Source organism: Vidua chalybeata, chromosome 3, assembly GCF_026979565.1.
Source record: "Vidua chalybeata isolate OUT-0048 chromosome 3, bVidCha1 merged haplotype, whole genome shotgun sequence".
NCBI classification, from domain to species: Eukaryota; Metazoa; Chordata; class Aves; order Passeriformes; family Viduidae; genus Vidua; species Vidua chalybeata.
Genome location: NC_071532.1, coordinates 101,104,068 through 101,127,066, shown reverse-complemented (window position 1 = coordinate 101,127,066; position 22,999 = coordinate 101,104,068). Strand labels below are relative to the sequence as shown.

Sequence of the window (22,999 nt, the reverse complement as noted above, 5' to 3'; positions counted from 1 at the left end):
GATAGTAGAGAACTGAGGCTGTTGAATGTTTTTGCTGTACAGAGAACAACCTGCAGTTTTCCCTCCAAGCAGCTCTGCATTGCTGTCAAGGTGTTCTCTTAGGAATGCTGCACTTCCAGGTTTTATTTGCCATATAACAACGTGATACAGAAGTTTACATTCCTAAAGATTTGTTCATGCTAAGATAGTGCTCTTCCTTTATGCAGGTTGTTTTTATTCTTCCACGTCACAACTGATCTCTTACTTTTCCTTTTAGAATAAGGGGGTTTTTGTTTGGTTTTAATTTAAGGCATGTTAACTTTTCAGAGTGCAAGATTGTACAATTTTTTGTTTCCCTAAAATAGAAAAACAAATACATATTTGAGGAATTTTTTGGGCTGTTCCATGGTGTATATCTTTACTATGTTTGTTTGTTTATTTGCTTGGATATCATGTTCGGCAGGATGGAGTTTTCAAGATGAATCTTTCTCCTGATGGAGCTCTTTTGGCAGCTATTCATTTCTCAGGAAAACTGACAATCTGGTCTATTCCATCTCTCAGACAACAAGGAGAATGGGACCAAACTGCTCAGGTAAGAAGAAGAATGTACATGTTTAGAGACTTGAATTATATGTCTTACTCCTCTGGAATTGTGTTTTTGTAGGAGATGAGAGGAGTTTGGGTAATGGTGTGTTGGCTACATACTACCTTCCCATTCAGCTCCTTGTTTTTCAAGAGTCCTATACTTTTATTTATTATAATCTTTCTATGTTTTACCCATAAACTGTAAACTTGAAAAATTAAGAAAAAGAACTAATTATGTTGCTATGAATTTTTCATGAGGCATTTTGGTGCCAAATAGGTAAAACTGTTCGAATCAGACTACGAGGCCGTTAGACTGAAAAGCAGTTATAAAAGAGAAGTAGAGGCTAACATGGGTAAATTTGTTTCAATGATTGAAACCAAATTCTGAATGTCTTAGTATAATAATCTGTTCCTCCCTCAAAATTTACCATACCTGTTTCCAGATTACGCTGTAGAATATTTTTTTAATCAATTTGCTGTTAAGTCCAATGCTTTCTGCAGGAATTATCTGAAAAACTAAGTAGAGGAACTTATGTTAGGAATTGCTCAGACACTGGCAAACTTTTATGTGACTTGTGTCAATTTAAACACTAGGAATTTAAAGCTAATTAATTTTCAAAGAAAATAAACAACTTTATTTTAATGACAAAATGCATTCTGAAAAGTGAAAAATATGAAATTATGCACACTAGTATGTGAAGTGTTCTGATTTTCCTCCCAATAATTTCTTGACTAATAAATAAAGGCTTTTCACTTGGAGTACTGTGTGTTATGTTCTAAACCTGCAAGACATAAACCAATATCAGTTCCAAACAGGGTAAACAGATAGGATCGAAATGTAATTCAAGCTGACTTAGAAAAGCATTTTTAAACAGCAACCAAAACAAACAAAAAAACTCAAAAGAAATTCTGCTTTAGTGTTGGGATAAGTGTTGTGTGTCAATATATGCATATCTATTTATTTTTAATATACACTTTAGACAAAGTTTGCTCAAGGATGTAAGCATCCTTGAGCAAGTGAGTTGTATTTTTTGTTTGTTTTTATCAATAATGAATATGTATTCTGAAGGAGCATTTGGGCCTTCATAATTCAGTGAGGGTGATATAAAGGAATATTTAGTGCTTTATATGTGTATTTTCATAATATGTGTGAAATTAACTTAGAGTGGCCTCATGTTTACTTTTAATTAGTAGACTCTCCTCTGTCTACTGAAAAATCAAGTCTGAAAAACACCTTCTGCTTGATCCTAATGTGCTTCAGTTATTTCAGCTTCCTGTACTTCCACTGTGTTGCACTTGGGGGCAGGATTTCTGCCAGTGCTAAATCACGTTTAAAATAACAGCATTGCAACATAATTCTAAACCTTGAAGTGCATCAGTTAATAATGCTGCTGCTTTTCTTGCACTAGTCTTGAAAGGGGCTTTATAATTATGAAAATAGCTGGGGAAAATACTTACAGAACTGTGCTAGATTGTCACACAGGACCACTACACAGACTCGTTTGGAGATTACTTTATGTGCCTGCAGTTCTATGTATAGACATGAAAAGCAAACACTTGGCTTTTGATTGCTGGAGAACCTTTATTTCAGAAATCTTTAGGGAATGATTACTGTTTAAAGCTGATCAGGCTGTGACTTGTGGTTTTATGGTTTTTGTTTTTTTTTTTTTAATTGTCTGTAGAGAAGTACAGTGGTACTGCAGAGGTTGCATGTTTATGCTTGAGAAGAGTTTGAATTTATAGAGAGCATTTTAATTGAAAAATGAGTGGGTCAGCTACAGAGTAAATAAATTGATTCTGTTTTACAAAGAATTACTTGCATATAATTTTTTTTTTTTTTTTAGCCTGGCTATGATGAGCTTAACCCAGACTGGAGACTCTCTAGTGAAAAAAGAAAGAAAATCAAAGGTATGCAGTAAAGTTAGATCATTATTTTATATCACTGTGCCGTTAAAAATAGTAATGCAAATACATAAAGACTGAAATGGCTGAATTAAATCTCAGTCAGGGTGCCAAAATTGCATTTTTTTTTAATTTGTAGCATGGCAGAGCTAAATAAGTGTCAAAATAGTGTGGTTTTTTTTGTTTTTTTTGTTTTTTTTTCAGATTTTCTTTTAGTAATGCTTTTATAGCCATTAAAATTTTGATATTTCAGTTAGCACAGGATTTTATTTTTTCTTCTTGTAAATGTCTAATAAATCTTTAAAGCTACTGTAATTTAAAGATACCAGTTTAAAATTCTAGAAACAATTCTAAAGCAGTTTCCTCTGACTGGATTTCCCTCATCACACTCTATTGTTTTCTGAAAGCTCAGGCCAATCTGAGCAGCCATTTAGCACTTGGTTATTGCATGGCTGTTCCAAGAGTGCAGAGATCAATAGCTATTCTATGATCCATTTGCTGCTGCTTATACACATCTGTATTATTAAAAGATTCCTGCTTCTTTGTAATATTTTCTTTGGTGGTTCTGTCTTTGGGTTAATTCATCTCACCTTCATAAGTAGGCTGCTGGTTAAGCACTATTAAAAAAGGAATAATGTGACCTGTTTCTTCGTGTTGTTTGGGGAAAGGTTATTTTCATCAGAGGAGTAGGAAGTGACGTGTGGGGAGCAAAATGAGCCCATTTTAGTCCAACACCCAGTTACCATAATCAAGATGGTGACCGGAAATGCCCCAGCTTCCATCCTCAGTCCTAGAGACTTTCTTGTTTATTTGGTTTTTTAGTTTAATATTCCTAACAGCCTCTTCTTGGAATATGTTGATATGTTTACTTGTCCTCAAAAGCAGTGTAACCTTTTCTGATTTTCATTAGTATTAGGTTTCTTGCCATGTTGAGGATGGCCTGATAGCTAATGAAGTAGGTCTTTATCATAGATCAAAAATCTGTTACTTTTCGTGCAAGTAAATGAGTCTACTGTGTATTTTTTCCAAATAATTTATATATATTATATTTGTAATTGTGACTTTTTTTGTTCTCATCAGCTTTATTTAATAAAAAAACTGTCTAGTAAAAGATAACTGATATAAAATACAGACTTAGTGAACCAAGGATGCAAATATAACAATAAATAACTGTTAGATGAGACCATATTTCTTCATAATGGAAGTCTCTTCTGTTCTTACCTGAGGTTTAACATTATCTTTCTTTATATGGTGCATTCTTATTTTAGATAAAGAATCCTATTACCCATTGATAGATGTAAATTGGTGGGCAGATAATTCTGTCATCCTTGCTCGTTGCTCTGGTGCATTGACTGTGTCATCAGTCAAGACATTAAGAAACCTGCTGGGAAAGACATGTGAATGGTTTGAGAGTTCTCCTCAGGTCACCTCGGCTCATGATGGAGGATTTCTAAGTCTGGAGGTGAGGAATGTCCACAAGCAGGTATCGTTTTGGAATGCAGTATAAGTTTGCTTTTTTTATGTGTCATCCTAAGGTAGGGCAGTTAAAATAGAAGATGTTACTACTAATAGGAAAAGTGATTCTTCTTCCTTATCTGTAGATAGGTATTGCAGGGGGATTCTGAACTTGCTGCAGCTTAACTGTTCTAAGAAAAACTTGATAAAACAATAAATAACTTGTGGAGAGTAGAAGCAAAACTCCTAGAACATTGAGTCTCAATGAGAGGAATCTTGCAACAGAAAAGAATTTGTGTTGACAGTAACCTTGCCTTGCATGTTAGTGTATCTAAAGAACATTGCAGCCATTCCTCTTCCACTTTGAAATACATGGCTCATAAAGGAACAGCTTTCAGTTAGACACGAGAAACACAGTGAAGGCAGAGCCACGTAAGAGATACATTTTTTTGTTTATTTTTAGTAGGATTCCAGAAGGGAGTTGACTGTAATAAAGTTAACCGGTAATTTTCTTTAAAACAGAGAAAATTACTGTTTTCTAAAGCTTATATTGAAATAGGTCTTAAACATCTTAATCAAAAGTTTAACATTAGAATCAGAAAATTTCAGTACGCACCAAAGCTTGTGTGTGTGTTTTTGGAAAGTTTTATTATTCTGGAAATAATATGTACAGCTCATGACTGGCATACTACAGCCTAAGGCTGTAGTCTGAGAATGCATTGAATAGAAAACCTTGATTTGAATAGCCGAGAGTTGAAAACACTCCTGTATGCTGCAGTAAGCTGTAGAAAGCGTGGGAAGATGTCTCCACAGTTCTGCCCCATCTTGGATGGTGCAGGAGGTGTAGGGTAAAGGCAGGTTACTAAGATGCCTTCACCTCTGTAGGTGAGGGATGAAACCTCAAATCCAGGAGACAGATGCAGTCAGCTTTTCTGGAACATGTTAAGCAAACTGAGTAACAAAGGGTTTGAAGGAGAGAGTGAGGAGGGATGTTGATTCTGAAATTTGAAGTCCTGGAAGTGGAGATGCAAAAAATTCTTACTAAACTAGTTTAGGTATACTAGATGGATGTTTCTTGTTCGTATTTTCTGTGCAGTGTGAGATGAAACTTGTTCCAAAAAGACTGCGCTTGGAGAGCAGGCCTGGTGATGAAGATGAGGGGGATGATGACTCAGACTCAGACGAGGAAACTTCTGCTAAGGACAGATACTTCAGCTACCTAAAGCAAGGCCTGTACTTTGTAACAGAAATGGAACGATTTGCTCCTCCACGGAAACGACCACGTACTATTACAAAGAATTTCCGCCTTGTCAGCTTAAGATCCACAACTCCAGAGGAACTGTATCAGAGAAAAGTAAGTCTGCAAGGAAAAGTCAAATTTCTTTTAATCAGCTTTATTTAGAAAGAGCTTTTTATTCTTCTGTTAATTCCTGCTGTTGAAAAAAAGGGTTTAGGCACATATTTCTGAGAGTCTCTTAACTGACAATGTGCTGTGTCACCTGATCAACAGGATCCTTTTTTAAAACTAGCATTATAATAACTGAAATGAGGTGATGTTTCCACTGGGAGACACTGTGTATCATTGATGTGGCGAGACTTGGACATGTACTCATGTGTTTGCATGTAGTGAAAGACTTGGCAAATCTATTGAACGAAATCAATTTAACTTGTTGGCCCAGGAGTGGGTTAACTTACAGTCTTCTGTGGATGTTTTGCATGTTTTTTCAGACATGTGCAGATTAGGTCTCTGAGTCATTCTTACCAAACAGATACTGCTATGTTTTTAGGGATCTTGGACAGATTTCTGTGTCTAGGCCATTCCAGTTGTTCTGATGGTAACCAGCCCACTCTGTAACTGTTACCGTTCCCAGAGAATGCTGACATCAGACTAAATATGATGTATAACTAATATGATGTTACCTAAATAACATCTTCCTTTTATCTGAAGCAAAAAAATCTTTGATTTTCCAGAGGTGTCCATCAGATCTGAGTCTTACTTATCTGTATCTTGAACCAGTCTCTTTCCTACCTGATGATGCATACCCACAGTAATTATCCCTCTACCTCTTTCAACACACAAAATTAGCAATTCATGTTTCAGTATGGAAAATCAGATGACTTTCATTTTAATGTGTTTGCTTTTTAGATTGATAATGAAGAATATGGGGAAGCTTTGTCTTTAGCTCAAACGTATGGCCTTGATTCTGATCTTGTATACCAAAGACAGTGGAGGAAGTCAGCTGTTAATGTCGCTTCAATTCAAGACTATTTGGTGCGTTTTCTGTTTTGTGATTTTTTTTTTTTTTACTTTCTTATCAGACTGACTGTGTTATCTTTACCGAAGTGGAATTCTCAACTGTGTTCTAAGTTATGCAGTGTAAATTGGTGGCAGTTTGAAGAATTGTCCTGAAAATTCCATGTCATGTCATGTGTAAGAGAGCAGTTTAACTGAAGGCCTGATCTAGAAACCTTGGCAGTTAATGAAAGTCTTTTGGAGTACCTTCTAACTTCTGTTGGTAGCAACACACTTCCTGTGTGTAATCTCTTCCCCCACATGCAGCAGTAGATTAGTGCCTGGCAAATGAAGAATAATAGTTGGAAATATCAACTGTTTAAACTTCCAGTTGTTATAGAAATAAATTGGGAAGGTGAAGTTGGTATCAGTAGCTGTATTGCAAAGTTTGAATAACAAAATTTACAGTGAACTCTGAGTTTTTCAGGAGAATGCAACATGGGTTTGTTTTTTTTTTGGCTTGGAAGAAAGACTTCTAACTCAGCAGAAAAATGGTGTTTAGGTTGTACAACCCCATGGTTGTGGTAAAGTATTAGTAATAGAAATATACTATTACTATAGCATAGTAATACATAGTTTAGTATTAGTATAGTATTAGTAATATAGGTATATTAGTGTATGTATAGGAGTATAGATAGGTATGTTAGTCTAGGCTAAAGTATTACAAGAGAAGTGTATTTTCTTTTTTTTCAAGTCAGATACTGACTGAATGTCAATATTTATCCATTCTGTATTTGATCTGTAATGTCAACCAAAGATCAGCAGATCAGGCAAATATGTTTTGTAATTCTGGTGCCTTTTCTGTCACAGAATTTTACTGGCACGTGAAGAGGATGGTATTGAAAATTACTCCAGTGCTATTGTAGAATTTATGCACTTGGTTTATAAAACATGTATTTTACCCCCAAACCATCACATTTTATTTAGTGTAAAAAGGAGTGACATTAATTAGAAAGTACAAATAATAACTTCTGTTCTAGTTGTTATGGAAGTTCTGCTAAGTAATTTGGTATTTCTGTGCCCTTTTGTGCCACATATATATTCCCCTCTGAGGGAATTGTGTTTATTGTGTTCTCATCTCTTTTGTTGGTTTGCAGTGTCAGTCACCAGGGGAGCTTGACATTTTCTTAAGTGGAAGAAATATATGAGGGAACTTTAACATAATCTCTGGCTCCATTGCTTTGGATTCGAACTTTGAATTGTGTCTGTGCTCTTGTTCTTGGACAGAGCAAAATCAAGAAACGTGCATGGGTTCTTCATGAGTGCTTGGAAAGAGTTCCAGAAAATGCAGATGCTGCTAAGAAGCTGCTTCAGTATGGCTTGAAGGGCACAGACTTGGAGGCTCTTGTGGCCATTGGAAAAGGAGAAGATGGTGGCAGGTTTGGGAAGAGTATTTTTTTTTTGTTGTTTTCTTTTTAAAGAATGATGTATAAAGTATTTTATAGTAATTTGGTCAATTTTTTATCTTAACAATCACTAGTGAAAATATTGAGAAGCTTTTGCAGGACATAAAGAAAGGTTGTGCTTTGACTCAGACTATTCTGTAGATGGCCATAAAGTGTCTATACATTTTATCTCTGTATGTATATAAAATACAGTATTCATTGTAAATATATGCCCTGTAATTTCTTCATCAGAGGGAACTTATGATGTAATAATTTACTATGAGAATCTGTTTCTGTTGCTGCTTCTGAAAGCTGTAGCTAACCCTATAAATGTGTTTGGTTATGTCTTAATTGTATTCATCAAGCAGAGGCAAGATACAGTAGAGACAATTCTCCTCAGTGTTCAGTTTCTGGTAGTAGAAATAGAAAGAGGCTGTTCTTCCTTTGTGCAGTTTTCTTATTACCATTGTGTGCTGTAGAGCTGCTTCCAGTCCAACTGCTGGCTGTGGAATTTAGTAAGTTTTATCAAGTTTGGTTTTGGTTTGTTTTAGGGAGGGAGTGGAAACAAGAGTTGATGTCTCTTGTTGGCTTGGGAAGAATCCCTGCTTGTTCACAATTCAGTATTTTTCTATAAATGTGCAGATTTTTAGTCAAAACATAGACAAAAACTGTTTTAATATTTCTCTTTAAAAATTACTTCACTTTTTTCTTTTTCCCCTTAATTGCTTAGATTGTTGATTTTTGTCTGCCAGATTTATCTTACCAGGGGAAGTGGACATTGAAATTCCCTATGAAGACCTTTTGTCGCCAGATGAAGAAATGGATGCTAGAAAGGAAAGAGAGTCCAAGAAGCGTCAAGAACTGCTATTATCAGTAAACTTCTCAAAGTAAATGAAATGTTAGGCCATGTTTTATTCAGAATTATTGGTTTATAATAACTACACAGTTGGAAGAACATAATTACTCTTATATATATTATTCCTACTAGAAAAGTGGTTTAACTTTTAATTGGCATTATATTGTGTCAAAGTTCTTGGTTTACTTAATTTCATTATATATCCCAGTGCACAAAGTCATTAAAATGTGTAACCTTTGTCTTCATATGCACATGATATAAAATATTAATGGCAAACGTAAAAATTCCTGTTCTGAACACAGGCTGACCCTGGAACAGAAGGAGCTCTGCCGTAGCAGGCTGAAGCTGTTAACTTACCTTGATCGCCTTGAGACCTATGAGGTGAGTTCTTCTTAGTTCTCACACCATAGGTACTCCTTCAACTTTTCATCACATCATCTTACCCTTTTTTGTTATTTATTGTGATATTAATGTTTATGGCCTTGTTGAAAAGCTACAGTCTATCACTGGAGAAAAGTAAGATGTTTTCTGTTCAAGTGACTATGTTTCTTCTGCTTCACTGTTTCAAAAGGATGGCTGCAGTTGGGCAAAAGCCTGCTTTGAACATCCTGTGTCTGTAGGGAATTGAGTTATGCAACTACATAAGATGTAGAGTTCAGGCAGGATTACTCTGATATCCCTGTCAGTCAAATTGACAAATTCTGTGCAGGTTCCCTAACAAATCTTTTTCTTCCATGTGCTTACAAAAGTGAAAGTTTTTGAAATGTCAAACTGTATTTTACTAAGTTTTTAAGTTTTAATTTTGCAGTTGGCAATGCACACACTCCCTTTATGGCTTTTACCACATCTCTGCAATTAATGATGTCTAAACATTAATTAAAATAAGGCAGACAATTGTCTTAGCTTATCAACCAAAAATGCATCTGTTTTTTTCATACTGAAACAACCCAGCATACTTTTCTCTGTGTATCTCATACTTACTCCTCCTAGGATAACAAGATGTATGGACTTTTTGATGCTTTTGTAAATCTTGTATAAAAAGCAGTCTTTTTTTTTTTTTTTTTTTTTTTTTTTTAAGGAAATCCTTGGAGGGCCTCATGCAGCTGAACATTATGATGGTGAATTCTTTAAGAAGTTCAGAAATCAGAATATTGTACTTTCAGCAAGAACTTATGCTCGGGTATTAATATTTATGTTGGTAGAATCCAGTGTTGTTTTGATATTGCTCTTTGCACTAAAAGTGCTTTTTTTTCCTCCTTCCTTTGAACTTGGTTGAATCTCAATGGAAATTTAAGAGGTGGTGTCTTTGTTTGATTTTAAATAAATAAACGCAGTGACCCTGACCTTGTTTTTTTTGTTGCTAAAGAAAATTTAAAAATGAACTGTTCATTGCATGACCTAAACTTTCTTGCTCATTTTCAGTCTAAGTCAGTCTTAAGCTCTGCAACTTACTGTTCTATTCTTTAGGAAAGCAATGTCAGAGCCCTGGAAATTTTGTTCACTTTTCATGGATCAGCTTTACTTCCACACAGACAGGCGATTCTCTCCAATTTTCCAGAGACTACTTCACCCTACGAGTATGCTTTGCTGTTACCTGAAGCTTGGTAAGGGTGCATCAGTAGATACTAACTCAAAGAGAGAATATTTTTAGATTAATACATAAATTAGTTTCCATGTATGGCAGTCTGTTATTGGTTATTATCTGGAATCAAGAGAGCAGTTTTGTCTGTATGGGTCTTGACTTTACCAGTCATCATTTTCTGCTTTACTTTGTGCCATTTGTGGAATCCTTTTGGTCATTAACAGGAAAATAAGGATTTTAGAGGTTCTTTGCTCTGTTACATGTCTAAGAGGGAACATGGACTTTTCTGACCTGAAACTGCCCAGATTTTCACATGTGTAGTACAGGTCTTTAATGGGTTTTTGGTAACAGCCAGTGTTAGGAAATGAATGATACAAGTGTTTAGGTTCCTGGAAGCAAGTACATTTTTCTGGATTTGTTTTGTGAAGTAATTTAACACTCAAGCAGTCAGTAACTTCAGAATCATTAATCTTCTTGGTACTGATTCTTGCTCAACTTGGCAAGGTAGAATTATGAGAAGCTTTAAATACAGACTTTCCGACTGTTTCATTTCAGCATAAAAGTTTATTTTACTGTAAATTTAATCTAAGTTTTTCTAAGAGAGTCTTCCTTGAACATCATAATTAAGTTCTGTATATTAATTAGAAGAATATTTTGCTTTTAGAGTGTTTCTTTTGGACACTTCAATTATTATATTCGTTTTGAAGCATATTGTTCAGTGCTCATAAAGAGATGGATAGATTTCATTATCTGGTATTTTACAATAGGACTTTGAAGCCTTACTTAAGAGGGAGAGTTTTTGGAGGAGCTAATAGAATTTTTTTTTTTTTTGTAGTCTTCCATTATTATAGTTAAGCTTTTCACTACAAGGTTTTGCCAGTCCCATTTGGGCAATTCTCCTTTTACAATAGGGTTTTTCAATTCATCTAGTTATTTCCCTGAAACTTTTCCTAACTCAAAATACTTACAGTTTTGTTGTCCCTGAAGAGAAGGAAGAGTCTTTATTTCATCCCTTTTTATTTTTTAATGCATCCCTTTTTATTTGTTGGTAGTATTAGGAAGACATTTAGTGACATTTTTAAGGTATGAAAACAGTTGTTTTATCCTTTTCTTTAAGGTAAAAGTTAGGACCATGAAGAGAAATTATTGAAGTGTTTATAAAATTGGTAAAACATATTCCAATTTTTCTGTTTTTTTAAGGTTCGGAATGTGAGACATAGGGAACAATGGCCATCTTAAATGTGGTTATGATCCATTGTTGGTCATAAATAGGGTCCTTGTGTTTCTGAAGAGTTATTTATTCTTGTTTTTTTTATTTTTTAATTTTTTTTTACTTTTTTGTTTGGTTTGTTTACAAAACTGACTTATATGCCAAGAGACAAGATGATAGCTAAAATAAAACATTTCACTAGCGATCTAGTAGTAAAGATTTGAAGTTATGGGGTAAGAACTTAGTTTTGTCTGCTATTGAAAAATGCAAGTATATATTTTGAATCTTTATTCTCATAGCAGACAGAACTTTCCGGTGCTAGGATCAGGTATGTGCAGATTCACACTTTTTATCCCCCAGATTGCAGAATAGACAATACTGTGTGTCTTTTGAAGTTTTTGTCTTTGGACAACTACAAAATGGGGATGAGATTAACCCAAATCCCATATACTTATAAAACCAAAAAGTGTACTGTATATTTGATATAACTTTTTTCTAAAACAGTTTCTCTGTTACAAAATTGATTACTCACATAATATTGTTAAATATACTCCCTAAACCAATATTTTAGTAATGTAATTAAATATGTACTGATGACAATATCTATTAATGAGACTAATATACTAATGAAATGGATTTAAGTTGTATAAAGTAAAATTTTCTTACTATTTTAAGGAGGCTTCTGACTACTCTTGTTTCAAGTGAATCAAAGAGAATTGAAGTTCTTAGTAATTTTTTTGTGACTTTATAGTCCTTTTAGCTCTGGCGGTTGTTTTTTAGGGAGTTTATTAGTAGCGTAAAATTACTGACATTCTGTAGATATGTTGTCATTGTTATGAAATGTCATTTAAATAAGTGTGCTATCTAGTTTTCTTTGCATTAGAAGACAGTATGTAGACATAATTTTCTGTAAATTAACTGATTGAGCAAGATTATGATACAATTTATTAGTTCCTACAGAGCATTAAAAAGTTGTAAGTAGTGACTGTAATTAATATGCTTCTGAAGAAAAATTGCAAAAATATAAACCCGATGTTTTAATTGGTAGAAAAAATGTTGCAGCATTATCACACAATCTCTTTAGCTTCTGTAGCTTGTATTTTCAGGGGTCTCAGGACAAGCAGTGAATCAATCTGTGTTGATGAACTTTGACTTTGGGCAAATAGATTCTGAATCAGGAAAGGACTATCTGGTTTTCATTATGAAATTTCACACTGTTTCAGTTTGGAAATAGGGTGTATCCTTCAGGAGGTGAGGTTTTTTCCTTTCAGTTGCAAAGAAAAGCTGTTCTCTAGTGATTTCTTTTAGACCCTTTTTTTTTCTGAAAATTTTTGATCACAGTATCTGTACCAGCAAATTTCAACAGAGTATTTGGTGCTTGTGATGAGACCACTGACACAGATCAGCTGATGGCATTGCCTCTTTAAGACTGCAGCCTGATCCAGTGGCCTTGCTTAAAGGGCACCTTGTTCATGCCTTTGTTACTCAGTTTCCTGCAGCTCAGACTCCCTGCTGATCAGAAACGATTTTGGTGGAGGTGTCTTCTGTGTCTTCATATATGGCTTTGTGTGTGTGTGTGTAGGATGAAGTACTACTTTGAATTTACTGTTTTGAATTTTGAATTGAATATTGTGTCTGTGTACATTGCACACTTTGAACAATAAGGGGGTTGATTCCCAGCTGGAGCTCTCTGAGGTGACACTCATCCCTATGGGAATTCACTACATTGCTATATGCTCACTTAGTTCTTCCATCTCTAGGGGAATCTGGCAGAGGAAAAACATGAGATTGTATAGCAGGTGCTGCCTTGTTAGTAGTGCATGGAACAGGTGAACTGGGTAAACGGGTGCCTCCATCTACAGCCAGGGTAAGAGCACTGAAAGAGTTGCTTGCTGTGCACCCCCACCAACATGAATACATGTACAATGCTATATATGAAGAATTTTCTAACCTGTAAGAAATGTTTTTTGTAAAGGTTGTGTTATAACTGTTCCTCTGCACCCTCCAGTTCAACTGGCAATAGTAAATTCTAAGTACCTACTGAAAGAAGGGCTCCTTTGGTTAGTGCATTCTGTTGGCATAAAGCAGGTGTTTTTCTTCTACTTGGACATGTCATTTATATTAGGATGGCATTTAAAGGGCAGTGTCAGAAAAATTTGAGGTCTTGTCAGTCAAGGAAGAAGTGGCATAACAAATGGAGAAAAAAGTAGATTTTTTTTCCCTTTTGTGACAGGTTATTAGGAAATACATATATTTTTTTCCTGTATCTGCTTGTAAAAAGTCTCAAATGGTAGATATCCTTTTATTTCTCATTTTTGGCACATATTTTATAGCTTAGCATCTTTTGAGGTTACTCAGAACAGTTCAGGAATTCTGTGTCTAAGCAGGGAATTTATGTATTCATGAGACTCCTGCAAAAGTCTGTGATTTAAGTAAGCTCAACAGCTCCCTAGTTGAGAAGGAATCTGAAATACTAAGACATAGCAGTGGCTGTGAATGGTATTGGCTTCAAATTGGTATTGTGATAGATGGACATTACTAAGTAATGTGTTTTTGCAGAATTTGGACTGTAATGTTTTCCTACTTCTTTTCATATTATTTCTCAGCTTTTTATGGTGATGGCTCCTGTGTCTCTGCCATCTCTTATTGGGATTCATGCTTCTTCTCAAAGATCCATCAGATGCACAGACTACATCTGTTAGGACAACTAGAATGAAGGTGGTAAAAGTTTAGGTATTCAAAGGAGCTGATAGCTCTTTTTAATCTCTGTTTTAATAGCTATAGCTAGTGGTCTTAATCTATGGTTAAGACTGTTGCCCTGAGGTTTTTAAATGTGATGTAGGAAAACAGTGTTTTACTGCCATTATAAATACATAACCAGAGTATTTTTCCATTTTTTTAAAGTTTCTTATCTTTTGTACTAGGCTTAACTGCTGTATTGTAACATTACTGCTCACAATTTCAACTCACAGAAGTCTGGAACTTCAAATGTATGGTTCCCTCAGCAGCCATAAGTCTGCTATATTGCACATTATGCTATTGTAAAAATCTTCCCCCTAAGATAGCAACTTTTTATATGTTGCTGTGTTTTTGCTTCTTAACTTTCTTAAATACTGGTGTTCGGTTGTGGCATAAAGTGAATTTTTACTAGAGAGCTGTGGATGAACTCCCATTTGCCTGATGAACTGGGATGAAAGTGTGGAATTATCTCCTAAAATCTTAGTGAAGGTTTTAAAACCTGAAAATTTCCATGCAGTTGACTTTCATCTATGAATGAGTAAGTACTACTAAGGGTACATAAGCAGTGCCTTTCCATCATGATATCTTCTCCTGAACTAGGTTTTTAGTTATTGCCTGTGGCGCTGCAGTTTTAGTAAAGCTCTTAGAGCTTCATCTCCCCTTCCTTATATGTGCATGTAAATAGGTTTGATAATAGAATGTCTGCAGAACTGTCTAATATATAGTCCCCTCTTTTTCATATTTTTTTTCTTGTGAAGCTAAATGGCCTTTGCTTTTAGTGTAATTCAGAGGTGTTCACGTTAAAAGAATTAATCTCATGGTCAGTTCCCTTTTTGAATTTGCTTGAATTCATTTGTATAGTGCTACAGTGAAAATAATAAGAGCCTGTGTTTTATATACGTGTCTTTTTTCTTTGCACTAACAGGAAGAAAAAATTCAGAGGAAGAAATGTAGTTAATATTATTTCAAGGATGTATTTGGTAGAAAAAAAAAGAGCAGATCTTGCCTTCTGCTATGAAGTAGAAAAAATAATTTTTGAGAGAAAGATTAACTTATCATGATGACACTCATATTCTTGTCTGGATTAACTTCTGGTAGGAGCAGGGAAGGTTCTTGTCCATGTAAGAAATAAAGCAGTGGTTTGGAGGAAGAGAGACTCTTCTGCAAGCTGCTTGTGTGTGAATCTGTGGTAACAATATGAATAACTCATTTACAGCCAGGAGGCTGCTGCAGACAGTGAGCTGGTGAAAGTACCAAAGACGTTGGTTGTGAGGCGTTCTTGAAGAAGAGAATGAGAACTTGAAGCCATGAGGGAGCTGTGGAGAACACTTAACTCAGGGAGGAAGGAGGGAAGTTTCACAGAACCTGCTATGCTGGAGTTGAGCTGTCATTTAGCTGAGAGAGCTGAGTATGTTCAGTGTGGAGAAGGTTTGATACAGGCCAGCAGCAGCCTTCACATACTGTGGCCATGCTGTTTATCCACAGAACATCGACAGGATTTCCTTTGTATTTCTGTCTAGTTAATACTGGACTTGTCCTGACTTCATCTACCAGGTGTGTCATTCGCCTGCATAGTCCTGAACTGGAGTTTGGCTTGCCTTGTCCAGTCTTCTAATGAGGTGTACCGCTGCCTTTGTCTCATCTGCTCGTTGTTCTTTTACAGGGTTTAGAATAAAATTTCTCCCAGGAACAATCGTTATGCTTTATAAACGTACACTTCTGAAGTAGTATTTTCATGATTTGGTGGCAGACGGCTTTGATCTTACTTGGAGTTCAGCTTTGTCTTTAAAATAGCTTTCACAAAATCAAAATGGGCTATTGCCTCTCAATTTTAATTGTATACACTGAGAAAAAAACCCCACACTGAGCTTCTGAACTGTGCTTGTGTGGTGTTAGCTGACTTTTCTGATGTTTAGATTATTCATTCTAGGTTGCTTAGGAGAGAAAAAAGTTTCCCACTCCCCAAATTTTATTAGCAGTTAACCACATCGTTAAGACATAGCTAGATTTGTTTATAAGAAATCAGTTACAACTTTCTCCTCTGGTGGTAGAGCTGCTTCAAAAGACCTGTCTTGCACACACTGCAGTGTGCGCTGCAGGGATTCTGAAGGTTAGTTAACTGTGGCGGCCAAAAGCTGTGGCAAAACCTTTTCCACCTGTTTATGCTGATCAGTTTTCCCAGAATACATGATGTTTTAGGCAGCAGCTGCACTTCAGTCTTGATAAATTTGTCACATCCTATGGATATTTCTGGAAAATGAAGCACTTCTCTCTCTGCTCTGTAGCACTTCTGTATCCCATAGTGTATTGAACAGTTGGAAACCTAAAAATACAGGTAATCAGTTCTGTAGTTGCATTTACTAATTCACTGTTCACTGTTTTCATTAGTAAATTTACTAATTTACTAATTCACTAATTAAAAGAAAATAATATTTTCATGCAATATGAACAGTGCAGTACATATCACAGCTGTTTGAGACTGTATATCTGGGATGCATATTTTAATTTCCTCTTCAGCTGTGAAGTAATTGTAACATAACAAAACTGTTCTAGAGACATAAGAATTGCAGAGCAACAGAAAGTGGTGTTGATTTCCCCATTGCTATCTGAGAAGATACAGACTTTGGACAAATGAGTTCCTAAATTAAATGAAAGAAGAATATTTTAGCTATTTTATGTATGTAACACACAGGCTTCCAAATGAGGAATAAATGAGTGTTTCTAACTATTTTTTCAGACAGGGAGACATGATTAAAAAAGACAGCAAAGATTAATCTACTTCCAAAATGCCCCAAACCTACTTCTAAAAACATCAATGTCTTTCACCAAAAAGATACTGTTTCATAAATGTGTTCGGGCAAATTGCAATTTGCATTCAATGTGGATGAGTTTACAAGGGAAAAGATTTAAAGAAAAAATACTCTGAATTTTCAACTTGAAGAGTCCTGGAGACAGGCCTGTTGTATGAAATGCTTAAAAGGGGAAATAAAGCAAACCCACACAGTTGGTATTGAATTGGAATCTGACCTTAAAACTGAGTTAGACCTTCCTCTTTTGAAAGCTTGTCCTTGGAGAGAAAATAATCTTCAGGTTTCAATAAATGCAGTTGATATGATACAGAAACTACAATAGCATGGACTTCTTTTGTCAAAGAAAAGAATGGGAAGAATTGCCAAGCCAACGTAAACAATAGAGTGAAAAGAGCAATACAGGAAAAGTCAGCTCTTTTTGAAGAAACAGAGTTGAATACCTCCATAATCAGTCAATTTACTGGGTTCCAATCATATTTATTTTACTGTTGAAAAGAGAGAAGGGTAAAGGGTGGGGGAGAAGCAGTGGCTCAGGAAAAATAAAAAATACACAGCCATGCTAATATTTGTGTACAGTTATAGTATGGCACGGCCAATAGTTCTGTTAGTTGGGAAAGAAAGCCAGTGCCTTAGTGACTATGGTGACCTGTCACCAGCCATGTCTGGAGTTCCAAGTGCATAGGAATGCCAGCTTAACCTGCACGTGTCTCTGACCTCTGTGGGGTTTCAGGTACAAGAGAAAACCTGCAGAGTTGTGTAGCACAAGGAGAATGAGCTCTGGATCCAATGTATAGTGTATATACAGCAGGCTGTCTGTGCATGCTGAATTCACACCTCAGCCCTGCTAGATCTCTCTCTGGTGTGCAGGGCGTGTGTGGAGGTTCTGATGTGCCACCATTCAGCTGGATTTGCTGTACGGGTGTTGTAAACAAAACATTGTAGAAAAATGTGAATTCTGCCTCTTTTCAGATACGTGTTCACATCTGTATCTCTTTGTCTCATCTATATGCATGTTTTTGAATTTTCAGACTGCAATGGTATTTTGACAACTGAAGTCTTTCTCAACTGACTTGCTTCCATTATAACAACTGCTTTTCCTGAGTTTTTGTTGCTCTCTGTTTTTTCCATGAGTCACTGAAGTTACTGAAATTAGAAACCTGAGGGGAAAAAAAATAGTTAGTGCTAAAGCATAAATATCAGTTAAGAACAAACCTTGTGATAAATGTTGAGATAAATACAGCATCCTAATATTTGCCTTTATAAAGGGCTTAGGTCTCATCCTTTCTTTGTCTCAAGACTGGTTTATTCCAGTCCTTGTATGCAATTTCAAATACAAGAGTTTTTATTAACTCTTCAGAATGAGTAGAGATAGTAAGTACAGTTGGATACAGTCATGTAGGGGACAGGAGAGTTACATATTTTATTAGTATTGTTGAGAAGGTGAATGGAGTTAGGAGTCAGCTCTGAGTGCTGTGGGTTCTGCTAGGGTTTTTTTGTATGTGTGTTCTGAGCTCACCAAGAAACTTACCTGTTAAGAGTGACTTTACATAAATGCTGAATTATACTAGGATGAAAAATCTAAAAATCTTGCAGCTGTATCTTTATTGGTGGTGTTTTCTTTAAGCATTTAGAGAAGATGGTTTCTGAATGCTGCTTGACTCTTGGTGAGAATTTAAAAATATAAAATTCCTCTCCAGCTTATTCCAGTGGTGAACCTGAATACTTTTAAAAAGGCAAATGGAGCCAGAGCAGAAAATACATTAGAAAGTATTTTCCATGGCTTATCCACACACCTGACTTAAAATATTTAACTGAAACCTTTTCTGCTGTGAGAACGGAAAAAAGGTAGGGGTAGACATTTTGCAGTTAAGATTGCACTGCATGACAATTCTTTCCCATGAAATGAAAAATCTTTTCCTCTTTAGTGTTTCATAGTGAGGTCTGTTAATAAGCGTTTATGGAAGACTTCTGAAGTGTGCTTTTAGCACTTCTGGAATTGAGGTGTCTGGACAACTGTGGGTTTCGCTCCTGCAAAATCTTGTGCTGAAACATGATATTTGGCCAGAAGGCAAATGGCCAACAATAGTTTTCAGGGGAGGAAAATAAGTACAGGCAAGCACGCTGCAACATTTACTTGAAGTTTCTCAAGTGAGAAATAACATACATCTATAATATATGGCTCAAATATCCTCAGCTAGATATTTTCTAGATATAGTAAACTTGCACAAGACTTTATTCTAGGAAGTCATTCTGTTTTTGAACCCAAGTACATCGTGGTTTATCTTCTGTGTCATGCAGCAGGTAGTTAACATTTCAGCTACATATTGTGTAGAACAGCATCTGCTGTTTATTGTAAATGAGGCCCAGTCTCATCAGTATTTACAGTATATAAGGAAGTACAGTGAAATATCATTTCCCATTTAAGTGAAATGATAACATGAACAACATGGTATCAGTCTTGGTATATTGTTTCTTTCTTCTAGGATTCTTCAATCTGCTCTGGCATTTAGAAAATGGATTTCATACACTTCTTGCCTCTAGTCATTCATATTGCTTGTCTCTGTACTTTTCACCTTTAGTTTTATTGTACTCTTTTGAGAAGACAGACAGAAAGAGTCAGAGTTGCACATTGCTGTGTCCCTTGATGGATTTTGGAGTTGCAGGGAAAGGGGGAAGGAAAGGAACTTTCACAGAGGGCAAAGCCTGGGAACTTGAATTGAGTGAGATCTTTCTTAACCATTACTTTTTTTAAGCAGTAAACCTTCAGCTTCAGTTGTTGCTGTAAACCTGGGATGTTAGGGAAGTTATTTTTAATGTTGTCTCTATGAAATTCATTACTTGTAATATTTGGAAAGGATTCTAGTTCAAAGTCTATTTAAAATTAATATTTGAAGCAGTTGGAATTTAAGGGCAAACACAAGTGGCTTTTTTGTTATAGGGATAGGGAAGAAAATATAAATTTTTAGATGGGAAAAGGGAAATGCAAATTATTTTCTGAAAATAGTTAGGGATATGGGGTAATTGCATGTCTGCAAAAAGAAGCATTTGCTAAGAACTGTTGACTTGGGGTGAGTAACGCTTGGAGAAAAATTAAACTTTTTAGTCTCTAATAATTGTTTATCAGAGTGAGTGAAGTAGCTCAACTATGTTATGAATAATTGGAGGTTAGAAACATGTAATTTGTATTGTTACATAAGCCAGTTAAAAATATGCACGTTTTGCCAAATTTAATGGTAAGCCTTTTGTGCTACTGAATCTGTAAAGAAATGGCTTCTTATTTGGAACTATATGCCCTGGGTGACTTGACCACATCTATGGGAAGTAAGCTGGATATGACAGCAAAATTATGAAGAATATGTTCAATGTGGTATTTGGCAGTATAAGCTTGGATCAGTAGATTTTTCTTTAATTTTTTTTTTTCTTTTTTCCTTTCCAATCCCATATGGAGGGATCATAGCATTAGGATTGTGTGTGTGCATTTTGAGATGTCTTGGTTCCTTGTCATTCAGATCTCATTCATGCAGGAGTGGTTTTAAATTTGCATTCTAAACATCTGTATCTGTTTATTTGTAGTAATTTTCTCTTTTAATAATTTGTTATTCTAATGAGGAGAATGTTGAAGTTTAAATATCTGTTAAATGTGTGCACCTCTTTCCTTACTATTTTGCGTGGCTTCTTTCTCTCAATAACAACCAAAGCAATCACTGGAAGAACAGCCAAACCAAAGAAAATTTCCCCAAATTTTCTTCTGGGCTTCTGAGATTAGATAGGAAGATTTATTCAGGTGGAAAGCTCTTAAGACAGTCATGAAAGTGCAGGTAACTACTGGGAACAAGGCTTCACTTTCAGAGTAAATACAATAAGTGATATGTGCTGCAGTTTTCTTAAGGGGTCTTGCTGTAATTATTTACTTACTATGTGTGTCCCCTCTTGCTCCACTGTCAGGTAAAGGCATCAGATACTCTTGCAAAAGCCAGATTTTGAAAGAGAGTGGTAGGGGCACAGTTTGTATTCTCTTTAGTAGAATAATGGAATAGTTTATATTGGAAAAGACCCTTAAGTTCAAGTCCAGCTTCAAACCTAACACTGCCAAGTTCGCCTCTGAACCATGTCCTTAAGTGCCACACCTCCACATCTTTTAAATACCTTCCAGGGATGGAGACTCAGCCAAGAGGTGAGTGAGAGAAACTGATAGAGAGGGTCAGACCTTGTTTTAACCAGGTTCCTTCGTACTCTTCGGGCTCTTCTTAGTGACCTGTGGGAAGGAATGGGACCAAGGGAAGGGCAGGATCTAGTGCATGTTCTTTTCTTTCTGATTCTTCAGCCTCTGAAACTGCTTAGGCCCTCAGGCTGCTTTTAGAGCTTCCATTGCCAGCTGGTCCTTGCCAACAGCTGAATATCTCCTTGCCCCTGTAGTTTATAAAAAAGCAATTATTATTTATTGCTTTATTAATAAAGAAATAATCTCACATGAGCCTATAGGACTTGACTACATCAAATAATTTTAACAAAGTGTATTACAAATTTTGGAGACAGAATAAATAGTTAAGACATTAGTATGTGAGCTAATGTTGGAGGAAAAAGCTATCTGTAATGTGAAATTGGAGTTGTTACCTGAAAATCTTCTCTTAATGTTATTCTGTCATAGTAGTTCTGCTACAGTTTTGCAGACATTTGAAACAGCTGGTGAAATGAAACCCTTGTCTGTCCTTTGCTGTATAAGAGCACCTTTTTTTTTCCCATTAAGAAAGTGTGTTAGTATTAAAAAGCCCCCACCTAATTCCTCCCAAAAGAACAACATCAACAAAAAACCCCAAATCCAACCAACCAGCTGAAAAACCAAACAAGCCCCTTGTCACTTGAAAACAGGGTCTCCTCAAACCCTTCATGTTCGATTAGTCTGAGACCCTCATGCCAGACCAGTCTGTCAGTGTCCCATTATGGGGACTCTTCATGGAGGGGTGCTAGGTCAGAGGGCAATTCTGCACCAAGCAGAGACCCCTCCTGCATCTGCACACCTTTATTCAAGTGAGTTCCCTGCTGCCTGTGGCTGCCAGTCTCCTTGAAGGACTCAGGCTTACAGTTTACGGAATTCCACTCTTTATTAATAAAATTGTGACAGGTTAAGGTTCAAGGATTGCTGGTGATAGTATCTGACTGTAAAAATGTATGCAAAGCAATATGTATTACTAAATGTAGCAAGCTCTACTCCCTAACAAAAGTTAGCTCGAGATACTCATTTGGTATGTATAACGTTGGGATGGGAATATGCACCAGTCCAGAGTGTTTTTGCATGGTTGATTCAACAGCAAGACATCTTCCTTAATCTCCTTTAGGTTTTAGCTGCTCTGTGATTTACCAGCTAAAAGTACTGCTGAATTCTCTCCTCTGCAAGGATTTCAACAAAGCCTGGCCATGGTGTCTTCACTCTGCTCCACCCTTCATTTAGGCCCCCATGGCACGTATTGTGTGGGGGAAATCGGCACATTGACCTCATTCCATGCAGGGAGGAGCAACTGCATTTTCCTCTATAATTTCCATGCTGTTACAGCTTGTTATAGCTGTGTCTACAACTTTCCACTTTTCTTTAATTTTACCCCCACTCTTTCCCTGCATTCACACCCCCTGCTTCCCCAAACAAAATAACCAACCAAACAACATCCCCTTAAAATGCCTTCTTAAGCCTACTGTGAAATGAACGGGAAAAATTTGCTAAGAGATGAAATTGTCGTAGATAAATTTTGTTCCGCTTTCTTTTCTGTTAAATAGAACACAGAACGAGAGAGCATTATCATTGAAATATCAAGTCCTGCTTGTACTGTCTTGATTTTATATTTTGGAAGACAGTATTAATCACAGTTTGGCTTTTCTGGTCTCTGACATTTCAGCTGATAAAGATAATTTTTTCATTACAAACTGGGACTTCCATAATAACATTCTCATGCACGACATTTGAAATATGACTATATTAATTTAGTTTATGAAGTCAGTTTTAAGCATTAAATTATTCATAAATTATGTTTAAGATTTAAACAACTACAGCACCCATTATCCCCAAAATGTATGGGCTGATGATGAATTTTTCAAAAATAAGAAAGTGGCTTTATTCCTGTTTATACCACAAATGTTAGTTTGGAGATTTCTTTATTAATTATTTTTAATGATGTTGCTACATGGTGCATAATTATAAAGACAGCCATAGA

The 22,999-nt window shown here is 35.9% G+C and overlaps 1 protein-coding gene across 2 annotated transcripts in view; it reads left to right on the top strand.

Annotated features, from left to right (window-relative positions):
• NBAS (NBAS subunit of NRZ tethering complex) overlaps positions 1-22,999 on the top strand; it is a 159,517-nt gene that overhangs the window by 19,085 nt on the left and 117,433 nt on the right. For both annotated transcript variants that reach the window (XR_008429863.1, XM_053937943.1), the window contains exons 12-21: positions 443-571; positions 2,409-2,472; positions 3,735-3,928; positions 5,018-5,275; positions 6,068-6,193; positions 7,442-7,593; positions 8,352-8,486; positions 8,758-8,836; positions 9,534-9,635; positions 9,923-10,059. Coding sequence is in view for 1 of the 2 variants with exons in the window: in XM_053937943.1 (XP_053793918.1) it covers positions 443-571; positions 2,409-2,472; positions 3,735-3,928; positions 5,018-5,275; positions 6,068-6,193; positions 7,442-7,593; positions 8,352-8,486; positions 8,758-8,836; positions 9,534-9,635; positions 9,923-10,059 (1,376 nt within the window). In the remaining variant the exon portion in view is untranslated. The remainder of the gene's footprint in view (positions 1-442; positions 572-2,408; positions 2,473-3,734; positions 3,929-5,017; positions 5,276-6,067; positions 6,194-7,441; positions 7,594-8,351; positions 8,487-8,757; positions 8,837-9,533; positions 9,636-9,922; positions 10,060-22,999) is intronic.